The sequence below is a fragment of the Coturnix japonica genome, chromosome 11 (genome assembly GCF_054131305.1).
Source record: "Coturnix japonica strain WE chromosome 11, WE-NBRP24, whole genome shotgun sequence".
NCBI lineage: Eukaryota > Metazoa > Chordata > Aves > Galliformes > Phasianidae > Coturnix > Coturnix japonica.
The window spans coordinates 24,479,204-24,506,826 of record NC_140673.1 but is presented as its reverse complement, the minus strand read 5'-3'; the positions used below and the strand labels follow the sequence as shown (position 1 = coordinate 24,506,826).

The following is a 27,623-nucleotide window of genomic DNA, read 5'->3' as shown; positions in this document are numbered from 1 at the left end:
CAAAGGACCCTTTATCAAAACACCTATCCTTGCTAACTGTGACATAATATCATCATCCATGATGTGCAGGAGGTGAAAACTGAGTTTTATCTGGTACATCTTTTAAGACCTTCTGAAGCAATACCTGTGGTCTTACAGTGATTGGTCGCACTGCACCACTGCAGAAGTTGAAAGTAGACCCTGTTGACTGCAAACAGTTCTTTTTCTGGGTATTAATGGCAGGATTACTTTCCAGCATAAAATTTCAGTGTGGTGCTTTCTTTTTGCATTATGTCATTCCATGATAAAGAGGCCTCAAATATATATTTAAGATGTGTCTAGCTAACATAGGGTTTTACTTCACCGTTTAAAAGAAGACCATAAAGATATTTCTATGGAAATACTTTTCTTTTCCCTTCAGATGTAGATCTTGGGAATACATTCTTGAAAAGAACTCCAGAGTCTGGTTTTGGAATGTTTTGTGTTTGTTTGTTTTTTTTTCTTGCTATAATAAAGGCAAAGATAGGTCTTACTTGAAATCATTCAGATGCATTCAGTGTTCTTGAGAGTTGATGTTTAGGTCCTGGATAGATCTGAGGTTGATGCAAAGCAAATCCTTTTGTTAGTCTTTCATAGCACTGACTAACTAGTGGTGCTTAACTAAACTGAGTCATTTACTGCTGTTGTGCTGCAGCGTTTCTCGTGTATCTGGAAGGTAAATTCAGTAGTGTGTCTGTCACTAAGCATGACTGCTGTCCACAACTACTTTTAATAATTAGAATTTTCAAATAAATTTGTGAGAGGATTTCTTCCATGATTTTGTGTAACAAGGCGCAAGGTATGACCACAGCTTGACTTGCTATGCATAGAAGGTAAAGCACAGCTATTTAGTGTGAGATGGAAGGCACGGCTTTATTTGGGAAGACAGGAAAAGTGTAGCACTTAACATCAGGTGTTTCTGTCCTACACATGCAGTGAAACCAGCTCTTGTAGAACTGGGATCTAGGCACTGGAGACCGGCTTAAGGGCAGAAAGCTTGCAAAGTCATCATCTTTTATAGTATTTAGGAACACACTGAAAAAGCATCAGTTGGAGAAGTTTTGGATACAATTTATTCTGGTGTGAGACAGATGACCTCTGTGTCCTCTCTGACATCTTAACACATGCATTGATTTAAAGGTCCAAGACTCTGTCTTCTGGAGCTTGGAGCACATGCTGAAGAACAGGAGAAGGTGGAAAGTGTCTGGTCAAACTTGGACTGCATTTCCAGCCTCTAACTGTTGTAGCTTAGGAAGTTGCTTAGCTAGTACTCCTGTTCTGTTTTATAGACCTTGACCAGTTTTATAGCCACAATATTCACAATATCCCATGACAATAGGTTTTGTGACTGTTAGTTAACCTTCTCACTAAAGCCCATTCTGATGATACAGAAACTGCCACGTGTTTTCTTTTGCTGCATGTTCTGCTTTGCACCTTGCAGGAGATTTAGTGGGATAGTCCATAATCAGTGTGCTGCATGGTGTTATTTCACTGGCTGGATTGCACAATGTTTAAAGACATGTTAGGGAAGGAAATCTGTCATTGGTATGGGATAAAACTCAGTTTTCTGGAAGCAGACACGCACTTGAGTCTTACACCATGACCTTTAGGGTGGAATGAGATAATGTTAAAAGGCCATCTTGCTTCAGGGAAGTCAAAATGGAGTGGGAAATGGGGGAATCATTAAAAACACGAGTACTAAATTATTTTTGGGCTGTGTTAGGTTCAGATATTTGTCCTAACATCTGGTTCCTCTGCTACTTTCATCTTAAATCTAAGCTGGATTTTCTTGGTAAACAAGCAGTAAATTCATCACTGAGCATTCTAAAAGGCATTATAAGTTATTTTAAAGATCTTTTTGGAGTTTTATTTTAATTGCACAATAAGCTTCCATTCATGAATAAAGATGCCTGCTTGGGGCGTCAACAACCATTTTTCTTTCCTGCATTTCAGCCATGTTCTCAGAAATGGGCCAAGAAAAAATCTCTTAAGTTAGATACACCAATAGGAATTGATTTTGAAAGGGAAGAAAAAAAAATAAATGATTATTCCTTCAGATATTCATACAGCTGTGAATACATCTTGATTCAATTTGTACCAAGTGGTGGGAAAACACTTTTTGAATGATTCGAAAGCATTTAATAGTCCTGCGATGCACAGTTGATTTACAGCTGAGCTGTACTAGATTTCAGTGTCATGTGTCTGAGAGTTTGAAGGTATGATATGGAAAATTATTACCTTCCCTGTTATTCTGAGTAATTGCTCTCTAATGGACTCCTCCAGCACTGAGACTGTTTTATTGCTTAAGGTAACTATTGGCTGATGGCAGTTAATACAGCTATGATAATATGCTGGCTGCTAGGAGGGTATTGTCTGTTCCCTTGGTGGCACATGCCCTGTGCTTTCTTCTGCTGTTAGCTTGGTGTTTGCTGCCTTAAGATGATTACAAGACAACTCAGAAAAATTAATTAAAAAGGAAAAGGAAAGTCCTTTCCATGCAGGAGTGATAATTAACAATAGTGAGACAGAGGGATTGTCAAAGGGATTTGGATCATTGGTTCATTTTAATTCAGAGTTCTGCTTTAGGCAGCAGACTTTTCTGACTGCTTCAGAGAGGGAGATCCTCCAGCTCACTTGTGAAATAGTAATTTTTCTTTACATAAGTTTGGTGAACATCTTCTCTTACTTTTGTATTTGTCATTTTCATTTAAACTGTTTAGTATGAAAGTAGTCCTGAGCATAAATCCCCATTTAGAGCATACTGTGCAGCACACAGCCAGGCTGTTGATTTCATCTCCGTTTCAGTAATGATGCTGTTATTACTAAAGCAGAGCAGTTTAGGCTGGTGCTGCTGAGCCCCAGCTGAACGAGCTGCAAGGTGGGACATATGGGCTCCTGGGTCTGTGTCAGTTCTGCTGTTCAGGAACGAGTCTCACCTCTGAGAAGCAAGGAGGGAGGGCTCAGTTCTCTCTGAAATGTGTGGATTAAAATCTAAGGGATGGCAGTACTGGCATCCCTGCCTTCAAGAACTATTTTGTTGTTATTTGTTTGCTTGTTCTTGTTTGCTTGTTGTGTTTTTAGACTGATATGGTGATTTGTCTCAAGCTGGAGCTGTGGACCTGCTAGATTCCTTACAGAACTGATTGGAGATACAAATGAGAACCAAGCACGCCTGTTTCACCATACTTGTGCTTGTCCTTGTGCTGTGATGAGGCCATAGCTACTGTACATGTTAAGTGCGTTGAAATGTAATGATGCAACATCAAGCAATGACCAGCTTTTGATGTGTTTCCCATTGTGAATAGTGAAAAAGGAAGTAAAGTGGGTGGCTTTCTCCTTTCTGCTTCAGAAGTGGTCTCTTCAGCAGCGCTGCTGATGGTGCTGTCCCATTCCTGCAGCAGTATGGGTCCTGTACTTGAAGGCTGCCAAATCAGGCTTTTATCCTTACTTTTTCTCTGCTCCTCTTCTCAGGTGAAAGAAGGGAGGCCTGTCTGAGGCTTTCTAGAATGCTATTGGCTTTTTAAGATGCCCTGGCTGTCAGAAACCCTTGGAGAAGTGCTATAGAGCAGATGGTCAGTTGTCACGCTCTGGATGTACTAGATTTGCTGGGTGCAGAAGTTTCTGCACACATACCCAGCAGCATGCAGACACAGTGAGGGAAGATGTCCTTTTTCTGAGCAGGTGAAAGAGGAGACAGTAATTATACAGGGACACCTCAGTGCCCAGGTACTTTTGCTGTGGGTTATTCATGTCCAATGTGTAAGACTTTATCTCACAGACTGTCTGCCTTTAAGGGAATTCAGTGACCTTCCTGATGGGAGATGTTTGTGGAGTGTGGGTCAGGAAGCAAGAGAATTGGACTGCAAGGTGGGAGCTGTGCTGTGCTAAAGGAAAACAAGGGGGAAAAGATTGATGTTTTGAAACAGGATGATATGCATTGATAGACTGATGCTGAGAACAGAGGAGTTTAGGAAGAAGACAGGGGCTGTCACTGAGTGATCCAACCCAGAGGAGACCAGTCTACTCAACAGAGCAGCAAATCTGAGCTTTCTTGTTTATATGTATTTTTGCATTGCAATCTGATTAAGAAAGAAAAGCACATTCTAATTGCACTCTAAACAAGGATTTCTCCCTCAGCATTTTACAGCTGTTTCTGTTGTGCAGTGCCAAGCTAGTTTTGGTGAGATGTTATAGCACAGAATGGACGTGAGCCCAGTGGGCAGATGTTTCTTCTGCGGCTTTTTCATTCACTGTTTCAAGGGGCTGTTGAGGAAGAGAGACTGTTTTGCTCCTTTATGATGCTTTATAGTCCATGAAGCCTGTTACAGCTTACAGAAGTGTACATCTGGTTTAGAAGCACTCGGGTGGCCCAAAGAATGTGCTCAGCAGGAAGCAAGATGCTTCTGGAGTAAATGCTGCAGTCTGACGGGAGTTAACTTCATTTAAGACTAAAGAGCAAAGATAGTAGATAAGATAGGGGCTGCTGGAAAGGTGATAGCAGGAGCTGAACTGAAATACAGTCCTGTTAAATCAATGTGAAGTCCTTAGAGCTGCAAGGCTCTTGCATTTAGTTATAAGATACATGTACAGTTGTAAGCTAATGATTTGATCCTGCTTTTGTTCAGGCTGACAGGAGTTTTGCTAAGTGCAATGAGAATTTGGATAATGAGGATGATGGGAGCAGAAAGGCTGTTACCTGTGACAGGATATTGTTAGAAAGATTGTCTTTCTGTGCCTTCCCTGTAGTTATTTACCTTGAGGGGTCTTTTTTTTCCTCTGTTATGAACTCAGAACCCTTCCAAAACAGAAGTCAAATCCAGCTAACTTAAAAGCATCGTGAACTGTTGTCCAGGAGAATCTTTTCCATGAGACAGTGTGAAGTCCTGAAATAAGAGTCAGAGATGTGTCCTGCAGAAATGATCTGGATCCTGCAGTTGTGTTACATGAGCTAAGAGCAACACATTTGATCAGGATGCTACAGAATGGGCGTACATATCTTGTACAGCTGTGCTGTACTGTCTGCAGAGATGCAGCCTGAGCAGGCTGTGCTCAGTTTACCATTGCAGTGTCACCCCACTAGAGGGATTTTTCACTTGCTGAGCTCAGCCGCACTGCTTTGCTTTTGTGCATAGGCTGCTGGAAGCTACAGCGGAGAGATGGAGCAGTTCTTCCCTTGGTACAGCCTGCTTTCCGGCTTGTCTGAAGTGACCATTTAGCACTGAGAAATGTCAGTGGAGTTAGTAGTTTCGAAGGGAAATGCAGCTAAGTTACACTCTTAGTCTTCCTTCATGCAGTTGTATGAAAGGGCCAGCTTCTTGGAAAGCAAAATTGTTTACTGTTAGATGCTGAAATGTGCGTTAATGCTCTCGTAGGTGTTTGGTTGCAAAATGTGTGTTTGAAAAATGTAGCTTGTTTTTAATTTAAAATATCAGCAATTCTGGATACCCCAGAACGGGGAAGATGGGAATTCTTGTCAGAATAATCTTACAAGAGATGCCCAAAGGAAACTCTGTAGTATGCTTTAACAGATCAATGAAAGCAAAAATGAAACAATCAGTTTAACAAGAAGTTTTCTTTAGAAGCATGTTGGGGATGCTGTCCTCTGCCAGTTCAGTGGGTAGAGTTGCAAGAATGAGGCCCAGAAGAGATCAAAGGGGAAAGAAAATGGAGTCTATCAGTGGAGTTAATCATAAATCCAATTTATGGATACAAAAATCATCCCATTCACTAAACAGAAGGATTTTCTGCGTTGCTTGTTTTCAAGTTTCTACAACAGTCATCAGCTGATCTGTTACCTATATAAAATGTTTGTTGTAGAAGCTTTCCATTTGCTTTCACAGTACGCATGGTGTTTATTCTAGTTTCAGTTAGAGCGAGGACAGAATTTGGCTGCTTCATTGTGTAATAAATTAGCATTCTCTACTTCAGCCTAGTAAGTGCTCATTTCACTTTATCTAAATATTATTGTTTTCTTCTCCTCTGAAAAAAAAAATGAAGATGTTCTTTTGAAATTTTGACTCATACCCCAGCCTTTGTAAAATTGGAATGCGCAGTTAACATAAAACCAGTTCTTATCTGAAACTGGGGGGGGGTGGGAAGACAGAATTCATTTCGATGCCTCTCTTGTGCAACCCAGCATTCCCTCAGAGTAGCAAGATTCCAGTGTTAGTGGAAAGCTTTTTTGTAAGACATCCTGCCCTGTGCCAGCACAGCATGTAATGCACACCAAACAGGCGAGCTCATGAAGAAAAACATGTTTACAGAAACTGAAGTGACTTCTTTGTTGTTTACTCATGAAAAGGAGAATGGCGTCAGGAGGGAATCGAGCTTTGAATTATGCCTGAAACAGCACGGCAGTGTGACTAGGCAGAATTTTCATGATCTTGAGTGTTCCAGGTGCTGCTGAGCAAATGCCCCATCAAACCATTGATCTGTGAGGCACAGAGAGAGGCACTGTCATCTAAACACATGGCTGCACATACCACACTGCCCAGTCACCCTAGGGAAAGTGACTCACTGCTCAATAAAAGCAAATCCTTCTCTATAACCTCACTATCAGCACTTCCAGAGGCTGCTGTCTTATTTCACTGATGAATCAGGCTCACTTGGCTACTTCAGTGCTTCAGCACCTGCCCTAAATTGTCAGTCATGTGTGAGGGGTTGAATGCAATGATGCTGGCCTCTTACAGCATGATACAGTTACACATCATATAAGTACTTGCTAAAGGTTTTTAGCCTCTCTGGCTTGAGATCCTTTATATGTTTTTTATTCATTTATTTTGAACTTGAATTTGAGATGCTTCCTTGGATCTATTTTGAAATCTTCTCACTCTCTCTGTTGTGCTTTGCAATGCTGGAGCTTGTGCTTCCAAACCAGATGGCTTTTGTTGTTGTTGTTATTCTTTTTCTTTTGTTTTTCCCTAAAGAGCAATTTGTACTTCATGTAGTGGAAGTGTCTTCTGGCTCCAGGCTTGAGATGCTGAGGTCCTATCTGTTGTGGGTGCAGGCAGTTTCATCCCTGTTCACCTGGGTATGGAAGCTGTTTCAAGTATTGTCTATGTCAGTTGTGAAGCAAGTAAGATATCTGTACCCTGCCTGCTCCAGTTTACAAGGATTTCCAGGATCTGTGGCTGTGCTGGAAGTATGTGGGCAAAAGCTGCTCAAGGCAAGAGAAAGAATTGAAAAAAAAACCAAACCAACACACAAAAAATGTAAAAATACTGACTACAAAGGATGCCAAGCAGTAGATTACAGATGATGACTTTACCTTCTCCTTTCCTGGTAGAACAGCTGCCCAGCAGGGTTTCCAGCTAGATGCTGGAGGAGAATTAGCTGTCATGAGCAACGTTAATAGAAAGCATTTGTGTTGTGAATGCCCAGCCAGCAACTGATCTGAGTGAGATATCTGTGCTAAGAACAGTGAAGAAGTAAGCACCTTTTGTTTGTTCTAAAACAGGGAATGGAGAGAGGGGTGTTTTACACACAAGGCATCAGTTAGTGTATGTTTCCCTTTAAGAGCTTATTCAGAGTTGTGCAAACGCAGCAATGCTCTTGTAGGGCTTATCATATGATTTGTAGGTCCTTATCCTTTAATTTCTTTCCTGTTCCTGAGTGATACTCCTTTTCTTTGCTCCTCTAGATTTTCTCTCTCACAAAAAGTGGTGTGTCAGATATGGATTAGCCTTATATTGTCACATTAACTCACATCCTACAAGCAGTGCAGTCTCCAAATGCTCCGGTTGTATTGATGATGTTAATGCAGTCCTCTCTCAGCTTTTGGGACCATCATTTCTTTAGTGTGATACTCTGGAGCCACAATGAAAGACGGAATAAGGGAAAAGACCAGCTCAGCTGTCAGTCTTGGAGATGAAGAGTGATTTGGCTGTATGCTTTTCCTCCTGCCAGTGCAGCTTTGCTGGTGATTTATCCATGTGGCCAAGGAGTGCATTTTCTAGAGAAACTGGTGTAGCTGAATTGATATCCTTCAGTCTCCTTATCTTGTCTAGTCTCCTTATCTCCTTATCTCCTTATCTTGTCCTTAATTTCATTCTGTATATGCACCTGCACTTCCCTTCCTAAACAACAAACAGCAGTATGTCCTGTAGGATTATTGCTGTCAGTTTGCCTTTCTTCACTTTCTTCTCTGACTTTATGGAGTGATCTCGTCCATCTCCCCGTGTCTGCTGTGCAGGCAGAAGTGATTCTAGTGCTTTAGCAGTGGGAGGTGAGTGAGTGGCTAAGTGCAGCAACGCAACTGTCTTGTGCTGCCCTCAGCACAACCAGTAGACAGAGACTGGAACAAAGAAATTGCAGAGATAAGTAGCTGGCTGCATGGGGGTGAGTCATGGGATCAGAAAGAAGCGTGACACAAAAGCGTGTTGCAGCAGTGGCAACTGCTTCCTTCTCCTCAAAGGCTGATGCCTTTGTGGCAAACAGATTGCGTATGACTCAATTGACTTTGCTGACTCCTGCACAAGTCTGAATGAAGCCCAGGCTGTCCCCCGTGGTCTGCAGGGAGTTGATCCTATTGATGCACACAGCTGTGAGATGTCTGAACCCTGTCTCAGCCCACAGTACTGGCAGGAGATTGCTTCAGTCTATGCCCATACTAGAGGAGTGCAGAGCATGGGAGAGAGTCTTCTAATGCTCACTGTGAAGTGCTGCTTCAGAATAAGAAAGTAAAGGGTGATGGAGATCTGTTGGGGCTCTCCTGGTTAGAAGAATTACAATAGGAACCTAAGGACAGCCTTCCTTAGAGGCTTCGATGGGCACAGCTGCTGCTGTAGGATCTCTCCTATAGATAAGGCAGCATCTTACTTGTGAGTTGCCTGGGCTATTGGTGCTCTGCTTGGGCATTGGCAAGGCTCTTTCTGCTCCTTGTCCTCCCTTTTCACCTGCCACCTATTTTTTTTTGTTCAGCCAACATGTACAAAAGCAGTGGCTGTTTTCTGGCACAAGTAGCCTTGACTTCAGTGATTGCTGGTGGACACTGCCATTAACTAACACGCAGCATAAGCAGGTTCAGGCAGTTGCTGAATAGCTCCACGGTGCAGTAAGCAGGCAGCCCAGCAGCATGACTGTTTGCCTCAAGGCTCAACCTCTTCCTGGCAGCATCACTTTGAAAGGGCAGAGTGAGGTGGGTGTTGGGCCAATATAAAACATGAACAAGTAGGGTGGCAGCAGGCCAGTTAGTAGGGCTTCATATTTGGTAATAATGGGGTTTTTGGAAGTATTAAAGAGCAGGCATGCTGTTAGTTTAACATGGTTGTAAAGTGTATTTTGTCGGGATTGGCATGAAGTTATGTGGTCAGTGGATTGAGGTTTGCTTATAAAAAAACAACACACGTGATATTGCTGAAACATCTACTGAACAGATTAAATACTGGTGTGGAGTCACTGGAAAAAAAATGGCACAGATTCTTTATAAAGGAAGTGAAGAATCACTGGAACAAAATGAAGACACTTAGCCTCCTGAAATCAAGAATGGATGCTTTTTTCAGCAGTTGTGTTCAGCTAGAACGTGAGTTTGTGAGATCAGTACAGGGACAGTTGGGGGAAGTTTGGTTTGGCTCTTTTAAAAAGTGTCTTTAAAAACATAAGCCAAGTTCAGAGCCGGGGTTCTCTGATGGATGGTAAGGGCAGCTGTTCATCATATCACATTCCTTCTAACCTGCTCCAGATTTTCTCTGTCATCCTTAAAAGAGTCTGATGTAGCTCAGAGTTGAGGAGGACTGTTCAGTGAGAATAAGAGCGAGTCAAACAGCGTTACTTTTACCCCTGGATCAGCACTCTGGTTCAGTAGCATTCACTTCAAGTTATCAAGTGGCAGGGATTCAGTAGCATGCTCTGAGCTGACAGCCCTTTGGAGCGCGGCTTTGACGAATGGGAAAAATTGTTATTTGACTGATTATTTTTCCAAGAGCTAAAACAGAAATTAGAATTAGGACACTGCATTTTCCAGTGTCATTTGGTAACAATTGCAATAAATTTGATGAATTTCTACCCGTATAAATTCACTGGAGGATCAGAATCAGGCTTGTTTATATTTGCATGATTCAGTTGTAATTGCTTTCATGTCTTCACTGTTCTTTCCATGGTGATCTCCTTGGATTTCTGAGTTTGAAGAACTGTTTTGAGATGGGAGGTGCAGGCAGGAAGGGGGGAGGATAAAGACAAAGGGAGAAAAGCCTGTCTGCAAGGCAGATTTTTTTTCCAGACTCACAGCTATATTAAGAAGTACCTGGAGACAAATAAAAAGAGAGGTATTCCAAGCTCCAGCACAGAAGCTGGTTGCTCATAAAAACACACAGACTGTGCTATCTAACAATGTATTTGGGCAGCTCTTGTTCTTGTGCCAAGTAATTGTATTATGGGCGATCCTCACTGTGCTTCGTTTTCTGTCTGGAGGAGACATGGCTACGGTGTTTGCTACCTGTGCCCATGAGCACATTGGGCTTCATTTTAAAACTAGTTTTGTTTGTTTGTTTTTTTTGTGCTGTTAAGTGATTATTCTCTGCAGACCCCAGGCAGAATCTCTGTTTTCCATACGATGCATGTGCAAACTTCCCATGAAAGCTGATGGACGTGGAGTGGAAGAGGCCAGAGAGGGCTCTGTGGGTCAGTGCAGCGGGTGCAGGGACTGCCAAGTTTCTGTCTGTTGCTGTGTGCTCAACACATGCTGCAGCCAGAAAGCAGACATAGCATGCCACAAAGGCCAGCGTGAAGTCTCTGTTGTCCTATCTTGTCTTAGCAGGAGGGATGTGGTGGGGATTGAGGGCAAGGAGCTGTATTCCTCTGGGTGGTGAGAGAAGAGCTGTGCTGGGGTGGGAGCAAGGGGAGTGGTACCTACTGGGGACAACATGGCTGAGCCCTGTAGGCTGCTGATGCCTGGAAACAGGGACTGCAAGTGTGGTGCCCTGATATGGCTCTGTGGCAAGGAGTTGCTGTTCTTTGTTCCTCAATGTACTCCTGTTCCCTCGGAGGTCACCTCATTCAGACCACACTGGGAATCACTGTAGGACTCTGAAGTGAGAGGTGTTAGCAGGATCTTCCCATATTTCCTAGTGTTGATAAGCTGCTTGATAGTACTTCTTTCTCTTGGCTCTCTAACCCAAATACCCATATCTGAAGAGCAAGTACTTCAGGCCTTAGAATGAACATCTATGGTTCACTTATCCACATCACTGTGGGCACAAAGCATTCTGAAAATCTGCTAGAACATTTCTGGTAGCAGAAATGTTAAAACCACCTCTCAAAATCCAGGTCACCTGGATTTCAGGCAGAGCGAAAGACAGGAAGATGGTTATTTCGTTTCCTGTGATGGAGTTTGTTGGAATTTCTGTTACCAGCGTGTGCCTTTCTGTTGCTGGGTTGTCACTTGAGCTTTACAGCAGACAATTCAGCAAAAAAGAAATTCCTCCTGTTTCAGTGAATCAGATTTTAGCCAGTTTTGAGGGGCACATAGCTGCTAAATCACAAAAAGACTGACATCTGTCATTGACAAACTGAAAAGAAATTGTAATGATGCAAATAATGTCACTCAGGTCTAGTTTTCTTATGCAGTGATGCAAAAATTAAGTCAGCTCTATTGAGTATGCTAAAATAAATGAGTGCACAGTGAGTTCTAGTACAGAATTAAACTAGCTATGGTCCTACAGACAACCTAGAAGTGCATTCCTCAGTGTCAGAACCATCCACTGGTTCCTCCAACCTATTTTTCAACCACAGAAGATTTAATTGTTGCAAATGGAATACTTGTTCTACAGAAGTCCAATAAATCTGCAGTCTGTCTTCCCAGTAATCAATCACAGATTGTGAATTGCATGAGGAAAAATCTATAAGATATGTTCTTCATGTCTAGTACGTTGGGTTATTTTCATGTCTTGTGGTTTGAATTTGGCCACTGTCATTTTAGAGGAATTTCCTGCCATCTGCATTCAATTGAATTTTCTCACAGATTTGGGCTTGCTTGTAAATACTGGGATCTGGCAAAAGGAGTATCTTTGTTCTTCAGGGGCATTTTCAAAAACTGTTAACATGGTGTTGGCAGGGCGCTGGGTTAGGAAGATCCAGGAGATGAAAAAGGTATAAATCCCCCCTTCCTCCTAACGGCTGATGATTTGTCTGGGAAGGAAAAAAGAACGAGTGCGTGAGTCTGTGGCAGAATTTATCTTCAGCTATCATGGTATTTCATATTTTGCTTATTAGCAGTGTATTGGTCTTACTGTCTGCTTGTGACCATGTACTCAGGCAACAGAGTGAGCAGCCAAAATATTACAGTTAATTCCTTGGGGATCTCATTGTACAGTCCCAAAAAGATCAGGAGTCAATTTACCAACAGCTCTAATTTGTGTTTTGGCTGCTGGTTTTGCATTGCGAGTTAATAGCCTGACAGTGAGCATTAGCATATGTAGATTCTTAGAAATCACACGTTCTGGTGATTGTGGGGCAAGAGGGACTACTTCATCCCCAGTTTAAGGCATTGCTGCGAAGCGTTCTGGACTTCAAGGTAATCGCATCTTCCTAATTGAAAGCTGGAGAGAGCACTCTGCATTCCTTTCTGAGAGGAGTGTGCATAATCACATTAAAAGAAATCCAATTGTTGAGGATCAAATTTAAACCAACAAAGTCAAAACAATTCGGAACGGAGTTTAGTGCTTTTAGCTTAACCTTACAGGAAATAATAGATGAGATGGATTAACATGTGTATTCCTCCATGCTACTCAGTAGAGATGGAAGAGGTGTCTCTACTAAGAAGTCCAGTGTAATTTATGTCATTTTGCAGGCTTTAATTTAACAGCCTTTGAGTCATTTTGGCATGAATTGGGGGCCAGATTAGGTCTTCCACAGTGCCCTTAAACGTGTGCTGTGCATCTAACCCTGCACAACTGAGCTCCAATGCATGCTCTGTTGATGGCACAGCAGAGGGAATTCTCCTTAATTCTGTAGAAATTAAGGGGAAAACCAACTCTTACAGCCAGTGCAGTCCTTAGAGTGTCCCAGTCTTGTTTATCTCTGGTTTCCCTGGCAAGCACTATTCAAATTCTATCTGTACCTGAAAACAGTCTAGTCTCAGATGTGAAGCAGCAGTTTTGCCCAGGGAGAAAGAGGGTGACATTTTGGTATAATCTGTCTTTAAGAAGAACTGCAACATGAGAATCAATGTGTTGTTTTCAGTAATGCATTTTCCCTGGCATGTAAATGGACAGTGCCTGTATGATGAGAAGGCTTTTGCAATGGCTGCACACACACAGCTAGCAGGCTTTGTTACTGCAGCCTCTGCTCAGCCCGTGTATGCTGAGATCTGGTAGGAGCAAAGTAATTTCTTCTTACTGGCATAGGCAGCTGTGCTTGCATTTCTGTCTCTGTGTGCTTTGGGGATGGACAGCTTTTTCAGCAAAGAATGGTGTAAGGCCCCGTTACACAGACAGCTCACTGCTTCACATGAATCCTGGGGAACGTTTGCGCTTCTGCAACAGACAGGCTGACAGTGTGAGTGAATGGGCACAGTGCAGCTGGAGCAGATCGATGTTGTGTGGTGGTTCTATCCTGTGTGGAGATTCCAGTGTGCAGCCCTGGCTGGTATGGGCCTATTCATTGCCTGGGAGGAATCTCTCATGTGGAATATTCCCCCAAGTTTTGTCATAAATTCTTCACTGATCTCTCCTAAGACTTCAAAAAACTCACTGTGATTTTGAGGGTGTAATTCATTTCTTACTTCTGTCTTATCTTTGTTATTTTTATTACATATTAGTACTCCTGTCGTAACACTGGTACAGTTATTTGTCTTTTTTGAGTATTTCCAATGATGTAACTGTATTTTAACTTATTTATAATACATTGAGCAGCACTGTTCTGACTTAACCAGGAACCCGATGCCACTGTTGCTTTAAGAATAAATAGATGTTTATTCACTACTTCTGTTTTTAATATGGCAGGACTGTTTGAACACAGATTACCTATTTGATCTTGACAGCACAGCCCACGATAAAACATCTGGAGATACACCTTCCATTGTGTTTTAAGCCATGACTCTGAAAGAGAGGCTCTTTTATTTAAAGTAAAGTTTCCAAGATTCTCTGGATCACCAGTTTAATTTGCTTGTTTACTAAACAAAGGGTTGCATTTTACACAAGCCAAATGAGCCTGGCACTGCAAATAAAAAACAGATTACATTCATTACCATTAGTCACTCAAACGAAAAGGGCAGCTCCTCCCTGAAAAGCATCTCTAAAACTGCCTCAAAGATTTCCATGTTTTTTGTCCCTTAATATTTCCAAATCGTATGCACTGAACAATACTTTTATTTTCTTCTGTCACTCTTGCACAATGCTTGTGCCTGACAGCTATGATGGTACCTACTTTCATTTTCTTGTGTGACCTTTTGTTAGAATTGTTCCCAAATCAGACAAGCCCGATTCTCATTCTCTTGTGCAGTCTGTTCTGTTCAGATTTTGTCCCTGATTATACTGAGGCAAATCTGGGCTCTGTGTAGTCAGGAAGAGCTGGAACCTCCACCCTACAGTGAATGTTTTTTGGAGGACAAGAGTCGAGGTGAATCTTCAGCATTTCCTCCCACTGATTAGATCACATCAATTCCTGAAAGAATCCTTCTGTTTGCTTACAGTATTGCTCTGCTAGGAGTATGATGCTTCTTGCTTTGTCTTTGGGCACATTTTTAGTTTACTTCATCTGTGATCATTTCCCTTTGTCACCGATTTGTCCCCTGCTTCCCTCTGTTGTGCCTTTGCAAATTAGGCTGTGTTCCTGCATCTCAAACAGCCACCTCTCTTCTTTCTGCTGGGTTTTCTAAACAAGCACTAGGTCTTCACTGGGTTCATTTACACCATGCTCTTCATTTAATTCTCTACTGGAAACCAATAAAGCCCAGAGGGAATTAGCTGACAAAGACAATTGTTACTGTTATTTGCTAAGAAAACATGCTTGCATTTTCTTTTTCTTTCTCTGAATGACTAAATGATGTTAACAATTGTTCTCTTGTTCTTTCTCCTTTATTTGCTTCTCCCTGCCATTTTGTTTCATGAAGTTAAACGACTGATATATCTTGTGTGCTGAAGGGCATCTGTCAAGTTTTCCACAGTAAGAAATACATCATGGGGAGATTCTAGGTCATTCTGCATAAGCCTAACTCTGACCCACTGCAAATGTGGCTGTTCTAGAGGAAAGAGCATCATGTTAGAGATTCCATAGGATCCTACCTTTGCTAAGAACCCTATGGATAGTGAAAGTTTACTAGTAGTGTTAGTGATCCAGTTCTGCTTCCAGATGCTTGGTTTTGCTGTTATTGTGGTAAGTGTATTATTGTCGAGCAGTTTCCCTAGATGAGCTAAGTGAATTTCATTTGGATCCTGAGCTATACCTCAATAAGTATTATGAAAGTCTCTGCTGAGTTTTAGTGTCTGAGTGTGTGTATATGTATATGGCATGTGTGGGAAGTCCAGGCAGAAGTTTATGGTTTCAAGGGCAAAGAGCCCTGGCACAAGTGAGCCTTCTCTTAACCTCCCACCGTAAACCTTATGGTTGCAGATGTTGAGGTCTCCATGAAATACTGATGAGCTACCTGATGAGATTAGATTGGATGAATACAGCTTTATACTGTTACCTGAGTGTTGCATTTGTTCAATCCCTGAGATATATATCCTGCTTCTTTTGATGTAACTATGCAGACAAGCTGCTGCTTCCTCATTGAAGATATCAACATAGCTTAGTAGGCTGAGCTTCAAAATCCATCACTGGAGATTGCTGTGCTAAAACCTTCTGTAGGTAAAACCAAGACATTTATAATAGAGATTTCTACAGATCCTCATCAAAGGGTCCTCATTAAAGATGGCATAAATCTATGTGCTTGCACTGAGTACACCCAGCTGAAATTTTGACCCGGGTGGTGCTGATTATTCATAAGTACATTGGCTTTGCACTTACCTATCATGTCTTTTTTGGAGGCCAAATGCTTAAGTGCAAGCAGATGAGTAATTTAAATCATTGTGGAATATATACAATCCAGAGAATAAACAGATGATTAGATAGTGTAAATCAGCAGTGAAGCTGTAGAAAAAACACACCATGCCAGCTAGAAGATTTGATATATTATCCTTATAGTTTTCAAAGACATGCACATTTCATCCTTGTACAACTCTTAATTTAAGCCAGAGTTTGTCTCTGAAGCTATTGTGCAGCCCTGAGAGATACAGGAGATGTGAAAAGCTCCACAGTAGGGTGTCTGTGCGTGATGCAGGGGTCTCCAGCTTTGGCTCTATTATCACTGCCTTTTATGATGTGTGACTTGCACTGTGACAGATTAGAAATATGTTAATAGAAGCTCAAAGAGGCACAAATAAATACAAGTTCTGTGTGTTTAAAAACAGGAATAACATTTCCTGTATTTCTTTGATTTTTTTAATATTGCTTAGTTCTGTGGTTCTTGATAAACAATTGGTCTTATTTAAACTTAAGTACTCTTCTTCCCAAGCTCTGGACCTCCTTGTGAGTTGGATATACAACCCATCACCTGGGGGATGTTCAGAAATAGTGCTCTGGCACATCCTGCTTGGTGATGAATCGAAAGACTATAGAAAGAGCTACGGATAAAAAGAGAGACTGCATTTATAAAAGAAAGATATAACTTCCTGGTCAATACTTTTGCTCTTGGGAAGCTGGGGACCTTCCAGAAGAACCAGCTTAAAATGCCTGATTTGGTTTGGTTTGTAAGTTTGTAATGGCCTGTAGAGAGCACAGGGGTCATCTTTCTTTCTCAGCTCAGAACAAATTAATTTTGTCCTAAAACCAGCAAAAGAGAGCTGAAGTCAAGGCAAACACCTGGCACAGATAACCTGTCCAGTCTCATACATTGGCCAAATGTGGTGGCGTTGCCAAGAGGCAAGAGGGCTGTGGCTGTTCCTCCTTGGATATAAAACTATCTTAGCTGAAGGATAGATTCAATTGAATCTGATGGGCAAAAATCCCCAGCTTATACAGCCATTGTGCCTGCTGGCAGATGTGGGGTAGGCTTGAGATACTTGGGTGCTGAATGTTGCCATATTGTCTTGACTTGCAAGCTCTTCCCGTGCAGAACTCCTTGGAAATGATGTGGTTAACAGGGTGTTTTTTTTTAAGAGGGAAGGGGGGAGGGAGTTTAGTATCAGGTAAAAATGTATGTGCGTGTGCATATATATAAATTCCCAAAGCATTCACAGCCAGCTACTTAATAGTTTTCATTGAACTAATTTTAAAATGAGAACCTTGTTTCCTTTATTTAATAGAACAAAACGACTTCCATATTCTTGCCTGTAACTAGCAGGATTTATATAGCATTCTGCAAACAAAGTAAGCATTAAAGTCCCTTTTGCACATCTGTGGAATGAATAATTTTGTGCAAAGTATTTATTATAAGCGCACTGTACACTTAAACTTTTTTACTGTAGTGGTGACAGATCCAGCACAGAACGGGATTGTTAAGTAGCAAGCACACTACACTTCTATACTGTGTAAAACTTTACCAACCTTTCTAAAGGCTCATGGATTCAAAGGAAAATGTTAGCTCACTTGGCTAACTCTTGGGTGCTACTTAAAATGACTCTGGCTGTTAATGCTGGAAGTAGAGCGTAAGAGATTATGGTGAGATTCAGTTAGAATCGTGCAGCTTTGTGAAGGTGAATGTAAAGGTTTGGGTCTGGTGCACGTGGGGAGATTGGCCACCTGCTTGTTCCCTGAGAAACTGCATTAGGCAGCAGCTGGCACCACTGGGTTGAGATGCTTGGGAACCAGCATGGAAACAGCTTAAGATTTCCCTGTTGTTTGGTGGAAACTGGTGAAAACTAACCCAAAGGTCACAAACACCTCACTCTAATGTAGGTGCTTCTAGGATGTAGTACGGTCTGGAATTTACATGCACCAGTCTCAAGGTGCTGTAAATTGAAGTAGTGCCTCCCTTGTTAGAGTTGCACTTTATTTCACCGACCAGCTAGTTGCTTCTAGGGTCACACTTCCCACCTGCTGTGAGATTCAGTATCTGCCTAACATGTGGCTTTCTTTTAAGATCCCGTAGCTTAAGTTCTCCAAAGCATCCTTCATATATATATATGAACACGGAGAGCCAAATTCAGAGGTGGGGATGAGGAGTGAAATAGGACTGAAGATCAGAGGGGTGCGTACATAACAGCTGAGGGTAGGTGTTGTCCTTTGTGTGCAGCTACATTCCATCATAGGTTGTTTTTTCCTTTCAGCTTGTGGTTGGTAAAATAATAAATAAATAAAAGCCCCTTGAGTCCTCTTTCTCAGCAATCAGCAGCAATGCAGAGGGTAGAGAAGAAGAAATCCTGAATGGGAGTCTCTGAATTAGGCTTCTGTTGCCCTTAGTTCTTTGATACTGCACAGGTTCTGATTCAACTAAAGGAGCAGACAGAAACTTTCCGAGCATGAGCAGATCTGCAGATCCTTGAAATCTCTTATCAGTGTTGGAGAAGGTTTGGAGATATCAGTTCTTTTTCCGTGCTACTTCCCAAGTGTTTTGAATTGCATCCTGCAAGGTGGAGGCATGGACAAGTATAGGGAGGGAGGAGCAGTGGGAATGTTTTAATGTTATTGTGAGTTTGGGGAAATGTCTTTGGTGTCTTGTTAGAGTTTATTGTTGTAACCAGCAGTAATAAGCTTAATTACTGAGAATACATAGAAGCATTTCAGGATGTTACAAAGTGACAAAAAATAAAGTGATTTGTCCTGTAAGAGCCTATTGTTTCTCTTTTTATTGTTGTTGTTGGATGATGACCTAGAGCTTGATTGTTTCCCAGCAATCAATTAGCACATCTGGTCTGATGTTACTATCCAGATTTGTTTGCTGTTGTTCTTTAACGGGAACACCTAAATTATTTGACAGCAAGAGCTGCAAGGCAGCAAAATATATGCAGATGAGAACGTTGTCATGTGGCAGCAGGAATCTGACAAAATAGCGTGTAGGTGATGCATGTGATTTTTGTTTCTGTTGAGTTCTGCACCTGACCCAATGTTAGCTGGAGTTTTATATTTATAATGCTTATTTCAAGGAGAGGTCTGGAAGTAAATAATGCTTTATAGCCTTGATAACTCACTGTCTGTTCCAGCTTCAGTTTCTTCTTTTGATTCTTTCCATATGAAGGCAACAAATACTTCCATCAGGTTGATATGGCTGTTTCCTTTCTCAGAATTTAGATACCTTCTGAATGCAACTGCATCTCTAGAATTTGCATGAAGAAATCAGCTCTGTACTGTGGCTTTTTGTGATGTTTGGTGTCTTTATATTGTTTGATGATTAAACGTATTGCAATTTACTAATGAAGAGATGTATTTTGAAGAGCAAAGGTCAGAGCCAGATTTGAAGACTTCCATTGCCTGAAATGTCCAAAGTAATTTTAGTCAGGGAATTTACTTGCCATCATCAAAGAACTTTTCCTTTCATGATTTGAAAAAATGTTACTGCTGATGTTTATAATTACTGAACACCATCATCAAACCCTTTGCTCATCAAACTCCATTACAATGATTTATTTGACATGCTGTAATACTTATAATGCAGAACAGAAACAGAGCTATTGATTTACCAGCAAATTCATTAAAATTTGTAAGTATTATTGCCAGTAGATACACAAAGAACATAAATTATTTTATTGGGTTTTTTGAGGAGCTCCATATAAAGCAGTGCAGAAGGCTAAACTAGGTGGTTGGACTAGATGATCTTATAGGTCCTTTCCAACCTTGTGATTCTATGATTCTAACGTTTCTGTGCATTAGCAGATGGTGTTGGAATATTTCATATTTCAAGAGTCTGTACTCTTGAATTTTGGCTTTGGAAGTATTTTGGTTGGTGCAGTCTTCTCTTGTGAAGAGAATTATTTTCTGACTTGTGATGAAGCTGAGAATATGGTAAAGACTGCCATAAATATTAATTAGGTCATATATAGTAAGGAGGAAAAATATCTTGCTTTTTTTTTTTTTTAATCCCAGCCTCAAGTTGATCCAGAAGCTACTGTGTGTTTGGAGCATCTTCCTGTTGTGAAGAACTTTGCAATCTTATTTGTATTAAAATGATTCCAGAGGCGCAAGGCAGGACATTTGCTGTGCTGTATCACTAAACTGCTCTTTGTTTTGTGTCTCTTAAATTACATAGTATGTTATACAGCACTTCCTCCAATGGAGCTGCGGTATGATTGATTCTTAACCGCTGTAATCCACCAGAAGTCATTGCTGACTTTAATGTTGTCATTAGAAGGTGCAGGGAAATACCAGCACCATCCTATTACGGTGGTGGTGGAACTATCTAGAGAAATGTGAAGACTGGATTGCAAGTTGTTTGTCTTTGTGACTTACCCAGTGTGAAATGCTTTAAGAAACCTGGTGCATTTAAACTGCCCTGAGTTTAAGATTATGTTTTGTTCTTTATGTTTTAATGCTTTCCTTGCATTTTGTTTGTTTGTTCTTTGCTTTGCTGTTTTCTATAGGCAGCTCCATTTTGAGCTTATCACAGCTCTGCCAGATGGCGCACTAAAAAAGATGCTTCTTTCCTCAGCACATAGAAACTACTCCAGTGTTTTCTTGGTTTCCTTGTCTCGCCTCCAGCAGGACTTGTTTTTTTAATTACAAAGTTAATTTTTTTCTTTGGATACAATTCAAACAGCAAACAGTAATGCTCATATATCCATCCCCTAATGCCTGTGACAGGTTTTCCATGTAAACAAACATTGTATCTGTCCTCGGGGACTCACTTCTATGAGTATATATCATGAAACGTTGGCTGTTTTTACAAGGTATGTAAATGAAAATGGAAAATATTGAGAGGCTGTCCTGGAATGTGAAGAGTTCTGTCTGAACTTGGGTAAGCAAACCTGTCTTTGCCTTTAAAAATGGTTGATTTAGTTGATTTAGTATGAGCATGAGGAAAAACTTCATTACTGTGCGGGTGACTGAGCAGCACTGCAGATTGCCCAGGGAGGCTGTGTGGTCTCCTTCCCTGGAGATATTCAAGAACCACCTGGCACAACTCTGGGTAATGTGTGCTCTAGGGGTCTCTACGTGAGCATGGGTTGGACCACACGACCTCCAGAGGTCCCTTCCAACCTCAACCAGTCTGTTTTTCCCCAACAATTTGAAAACAAGCCCAAATGATCCTTTCTCTTGTCCTTCTGCTCCCACAGTGAGCAGGTAGGGCAACCATGACACCAAGCACAGTCCTACGGGAAAAGGAAGATCTTCTCACATGTTAGGGCCAAGTTAGACAACAACTGTAGGAGCCCTGGTTTTTCTAACCCTATGGATATGGTGTACTCTTTTAATGATATAAATGGAGTACTCAGATGCTGTGAACTGTAGGACTGATATGAAACCTCTTTCCTGTTTTTGTTTGCATATAACCTTGAAGCCAACCATCCAGGAAGAAACTTTCTGGAAGAAAAGATTGTTTTCTCATTTGTAATTTCAGATTCCCGTGGTTAAGAAGCATTTCATGCCTCACCAGAAGTCAGATAGGGCAATCCTTCATAGAGTATTACTGAAGCTGTTTCCATTCATGTCTGAATGCCTAGACGCCATAGCTTGGGATGCAGAGGCAGAGCAAGTGAGCATAAATGTTTATTTCCTTTTCTTCAGTTGTGTGAAGCAGCAACATAGCTTTTTCATCTGATAGTTGTTAAGCATTTAAGTGTAGTATTCCAAGAGATGCATCTCTGCCAAATATCCAGTCTCTTCTCTCTTTATCCAGCTATTTAAAGAAACTAAAGGGAATCTTCTCCCATTGGTCTCTCACTGCTTCTGCAGAGCAAGGTAGATTGGGATGCATTTCATGTTTCCTTCGCTGCCCCATGCTTGGATACTGAAAAATTCTTAGAAAAAAGAATTTTTTCTGAAAAATTTAAGAGTGTGATGGATCCTAAGGATCCATCCCAAAGATGGACCATTTAGCTTAGTAGGTAATATCCTGCCCCCTTCAGCTGCATGCTGTGTGCCTCAGTGCACCCACTTAGGCTCTAGCTTGTGTGAATCGCTGTAGTTTGTTCCCTAGGGAGTCAAACCAAAGTAAAGGGAATAAAGCTGAGAACCTGCTCTATGGTTTCCTTGCAGTAGAATTTGACTGTGCTGTGTCTGTCTGTAACTGGAGGCTGAGTTGGTCCCCAACAGCAGTCACAGGGGATCTGATGGTCCAGCATGGCTGACAGAAACATCCTGGGCACAGCACAAGAATGACTGGATAGACATTATTTCTTTACCAAGATTTCTATTTATTTATTTGCTTATTTATTTTACAGTTTTTCCAAGAATAACCATTCCATGTGTGCAGTCATTGCTCCAGAGGTGCATGTATGTCTGTGACCCTGCAAGGAGACAGATGACTATTGTGCTGGTGTCTCTCTGCTCTATTAAACAGCCTATGGGTGTTCATGGAAGCACGGTGCCTCAGGGCTTTGGCATCAGGATAAATTACTGGGGAGTGACAAATCACTGTATCAGTTGCACCTTGGTAAAAGGCCGAGTGCACTCTTACAGCATCTTCAGGTGCAGAACTTTCAGTTTCTTTCTATTTTAAATGTAGCTTTTTTTTTTTTTTTCTTTTTTTCCCCACTTCATAAAGAAATCAAAGACAGCTTCATCTCCTTTAGCTGCTTCTGACTTCAGACCCGTTGTTTTCTCCCTGCTACTTCCTTTGGAATTTCAAAAATGCTTTTGATGCTTTGCTGAAGAAATATCCTTCCTTCGAGGATTTGGGATAGAATGGAAATTGGGGAATTTTTATTTCCACTCTCTCCCAAGTCACACAATTTCCCACAGAAAAATCCTCCTCCTTTTCTTTCTGTGAGTACTCAAAACAGAGGAGAAAAAAAATGACAGTCTCACGTAGGTTTAGGCTTTATTGACTTGATCGGCTTGTTTCATTCTGCACTTTCTTCAGGGGAACGTAGGACCTAAACTTGGATTTATACAGTACTGATCTTGGAATCACACAAGAAGTCCTCTAACCTGGATGAAGTTTAAGGAAAGAAATTAAGGCAGAAAGGGGAGTGTCCGCCTTCTAAAACAAGTGTTTTCTCCCAGTTGTGTTTGTACCATGAACATCTCTTTGGAGGATGGTTCTTGCAGCACATGAGAAAGTGCAATCAGAGCTCACTTACCAAGAATGAAGACAGATTAGAAAAGGTACAGAAACAAGCTGTGGAGAGCCTACTTTCTCTCTTTCCTGCTGCCTTTGCATCAGTTTGTGTCAGGAGGCATCCTCACCTTTGAGTGATGTTTGCATTGGTGATTCCCTGGGATCCTTCTGAAGATCCTTTCTTTGTCATTTAAAATTTATCCCCAAGCTTTCTCCTGTCTGGCTGTGACAGCGGAGGTTTAGGAGATGCAGAATTCAGGCCTGGTTCCAGTGAGCATCACAAAAGATATATGCAGTTCTGAAGCCTGTTTGAATTGTTCAGACTTCTCCCTGACAAAGATCATGCAGTCTCATGTGCACACTGGTAATATTTTAAGATTCTTCTTGTGGAAGCTTTGTATTAGGTCTTGCCAGCAATTGTCTATTGCATTGAAATAGGGAGGACTAGACTGTTACTTTGATAGTAGCTGTGATACATCAGCTGTGATAGAAGCATTGAGCTTAATTAGGAGGCCCAAAGACTGACATAATAAAGCATCATTTTTTGAAATAAACAGTAACATATACGGAATATTTGGAAGATTGCTTCGATTAGTTACATGTACAGAATCTGACATTTGGAAAACATTTTTTGGTTCTTGGCTTTCTTGTTCTGTAGCATATAATCCACCTGTACAGAGGTTGTTTCTCACTCTGTCATCTGACATGAACTAAAGCAATCATAAGATCTTTTCTTTTTCCTCTTTTTAGAGGAGTGTAGTCTTCCTTCATTGCAGTTAGTGGCTGTTGTTAAAAAACTAATTGCAAAAATAGTACTTAACTTCCTTCTGCATGCATGCATAGGTACTTTGTGCAAGAAGGGCCTCTGCTTGCTGTACAGATTAGGAATAGGTATCCTAATTCTAAAAAGACTTTGTCTTGCAGACTTTTAGCATAGTTCTGTTTAAATAAATGCTTTGGTGGAGAATCTTCATGGAACTTTCAGCAGTGAAATGCTCAGAACTGTCCATGGCACTCTGCTCACTCATGGAAGCTAAACTCTAAAAATGGTATTTAGAAGTGTATTTTTTGTTGTTTTGTTTTTGTTTAAACTGAGGCCGGCCCCAACTTTGATTTCAGTGTATGTCATGCTGCAATAAAACTGTGGCCTTCGGTATCTTCTGAAATCGTCACTGCTAAAGAATTACACAATAGGCGTAAAATTTGATGGCTGGAGAACAAGATGTAACATACCTTAGAGGGTCGGGGTCACAGTAAGTGTCAAGTTTTGGACGTCATGTTTTCCTGGCAAGACAACAAGTCTTGCCATCCCTTTGGCCTAGTAGGAGCAGTTAGAACGGAGCTTATCCTTGCAAGGACAGTGCATCCTTCTGGGCTAGGAATGGTGTATTTCCAAATGAGCACAACCTTGTTGGACAGCTGAACAGAGTCTCTGGTAGACAAAAGTGCTGGAGGGAAAATAGTGGCAATTTCAAAAGGTATAATCAAGGTAAAACTAACGGGTGAAATCCCAATACCCACACTTAGTTCTGATTTGGTTGTTTCTTAGGTAAAAATGGAATAACTTCAAAGATTTTGGCTGCAGGGTCAGGATCTGTTCTGCTAAGTATTTCAAATTTTCCTTCATGATTAGCTTATAATAAAAATGTGAGTGATTGCGTCTGGGAGAGCTCAGAATTCAGTGCTTGATTCTACATGACGTTCTTGTGTTTCAGAGGGAACTTGGTCCACTGTTCTTAATTTATAAAAATTCATTACCCATATAAATCTCATCCCCAGATGTTTGCATATCTCGGGAAGGAATACAGATGTCTCCGAGAAGTCATGTTTGATTTGATAGAAATCACTTCTCCCTTTGTACAAACCGAAGTGCTTCAGCTAAAGCGACTGTTCCAGGGCCCTCTGAAGGAAGAGAGAGGTTTTTATCAGTCAAGGATGCAACACAGCAGGACAGAGACACTGAAACATGGTGCAGGTACTGAGAGCAGCTGGAAGGGCACTTCAGGGCTGTGGGGGCTGTCAGGTGCTGCTGGGCAGAGACCAGCACTTGTGTTTTTTGTACTTATCATGATTTCTTTCCTTTTCGAGCAAAGAACACATTTAACAGAATTACACCTCATCTATTCAAGCAAAAACAAATGACACTTTATTTTAATCCTATTTATTTTTCAACTTTTTTTTGCAGACTGTTAATTTTTCATTTGAGTTGTCCCTCTGTACCTTTATAGTCTCGTGTTCTGTGATGTAAATAGTCTGCAGGCATGGCCTGCCTGTCTTGTTTCATATTTGCACATCACTTGCAAAAGGAAATTTATCTTAGTACTGGAGGTTCTGGGCACATGGCAATATGCATAATGAGCAAGTACTCAGCTTCCTGTCTTTATCCCAGTTGATCATGTCACTGGATTGCTATGAACAACTCTGTACATAGTACAGTGCAGATTGGGAAGCTGGCCTCAAAATACGTTAGTGTCTTTTGCTGCAGTCACACACTGACAAGCTGAATTTAGAGTGCTGGGTTATTAAAAATACCGGGTTACTAAGCAGCAGTGTTTATAGAAGGAACATTTTGTGTTCTCAGTTTTGCCTTTGACTGCTGTATCTATGAAGTAGTTTAAACCAGCGGTGCTGAGGAGGTTCCCGTGTAACAAAGTGATTAATTTTGGTGCTAATGAAATGGGGCCCAGGGTACTTGCACTGCCTGTCGGCAAGGCATGGCATCTCACAGTGGTGGGTTTATTTCACAGAGCGCATTGTTCTGGGACGTTTTGTTCACTTCAGAGATCCATACAATGGCATGAATTGTCTCAAAAGATAAGAACTCGCCAAGGAAACCCTTACATTGACTAAAATCCTGGTCTTAAATATAATGTTCTGAAGGGCAAAGAATGCAGTAGCACAAACTGTGGTAAGAGCCATCTTATGAGGAAAACAAGTCCTGCTTGTCGCTGTGTTGTGGATTTTTCCCCTTCTTCCCATTGATTTATGGACTGACTTTCACAAGCCTCAAGGCGTCTTGTTGAATTCCAGAGGAACTTGGCTTAGATGGAGAATTGTGTGATAGGATTAAAAAACTCAAGTGTCTGTCATTTAAATGCTAATATCTCTGGATTAGATGAATTTACAAAGGTGGTTGATGTTGCATGCTGAATTCGAGTGGTTGGTGATGCTGAATGCCTTGTGCTTGGCAAGCTTTGCATCAGGATCAAAGCAGAAAGAGTTGTGTTTAACAGAAATTGCCTATTAGATTTCTTTGTATTGGAAGAACCTGTCTTAGGTCCAGATGTCAGTGAAAGGCTCTGAGTGTGGCTGAGCCCATCGCCTGTGTTCTGCCATCTCCCTGAAGGCTTTTCCTTCAGCTGTGTGATATTGAAGTTGGGGTACAGCACTCACACACACAATTATAAAATCATAGTGGGATCGTGTTTATAAGCATCAAGAGAAATGAATGCCTGAGATCACTTAAGAGGGGTGCTGCTTTGTTAAGCAGCTGGAAGAAAATGTCAGTTTTAATTCCAAACTGCAATTTCAAAAGAAATCTGGTGAGATTTAAGGATCATTCCTGATTGTGTATCACAGAACAGTTGCTTAAAAGAAAGATCAGAACCCTTTTAATCAATCACGTATTGATCAAAATTAGTCCTCGTATGTAATGGTATGTAATGTACCCCCATATGTAATATGCAATGGTATTAAGCTCTACAGAGAGGCCTGAATCCATGCAATATACCCCAATGTAAATGTTTGCACACTCACACATGTATGGATGAATGTTCAAATCCCATCTTCTGCCTCCTGATTCAACAGTTTAGGAGGCTGCTGCCGCAGAGATGCCCTCATTCAATACCTGCAGAGGTTGCTGTCAGGTGCTGTGCTTTGGGTAGGAGGAGCACTCATGTCCAAGCAGAACACATGCCAGAACGTTTCAGAATGTGATTGTAATACAAATGAACAAATAAATTAAAAAATAAAGCCTAGAGATAAAAGCTGTGTTTTGGTGAACAAATTTCCTAGGCCACTGTTTATTATGAATTCTGCAGTAACTAATTCCTTCAGGACAGTTTGTATCTAGATTTGTCCAGCTTCAGTGGGAGCGTGTTGAGTGAGCATGGAATGGAGCACACAGAGCAGAGATCTCATCTAGCAATGGCGTGTGTGCAAGCAAAGCTTTGTGTTCATGCATCACCCCGGGGATCTCAGTGGGGCTCTGCCTGGGCACCCGCTTCTGCCTATATGGAATAACTGGCAAATAGGAGTCATGTGTCTGAGAGCCAAATAGAGCTGTCAGATGCTTATTTTAGCCAGACTTTGCTATTTGTATAAACATTGTAAGCACTCTGTTGCAAAGCTTGGAAAACATTTTGCTATGCCTTCTTTGTTTTGGTTTGGTTTTATTTGCATGCATCATTTTACAAGTGAAGAAATTAACCCAGGATAACCAACCAGATTGCACAGGAGGTAGAACAATGTCTTACGT

The 27,623-nt window shown here is 41.2% G+C and overlaps 1 protein-coding gene across 11 annotated transcripts in view; it reads left to right on the top strand.

Moving 5' to 3' along the window:
• The window catches only part of GLIS1 (GLIS family zinc finger 1), a 166,670-nt gene that overhangs the window by 33,709 nt on the left and 105,338 nt on the right, over positions 1-27,623 (top strand). Inside the window, exon 1 of one of the 11 annotated variants that reach the window (XM_085511741.1) lies at positions 24,911-25,121. The exons of the other annotated variants lie outside the window; for them this stretch is intronic. Within the exon in view, the coding sequence (XP_085367867.1) occupies positions 24,926-25,121 (196 nt within the window). The 5' untranslated portion in view covers positions 24,911-24,925. Of the gene's footprint in view, positions 1-24,910; positions 25,122-27,623 lie in introns of those variants that run through there. 11 annotated transcript variants of the gene reach the window in all.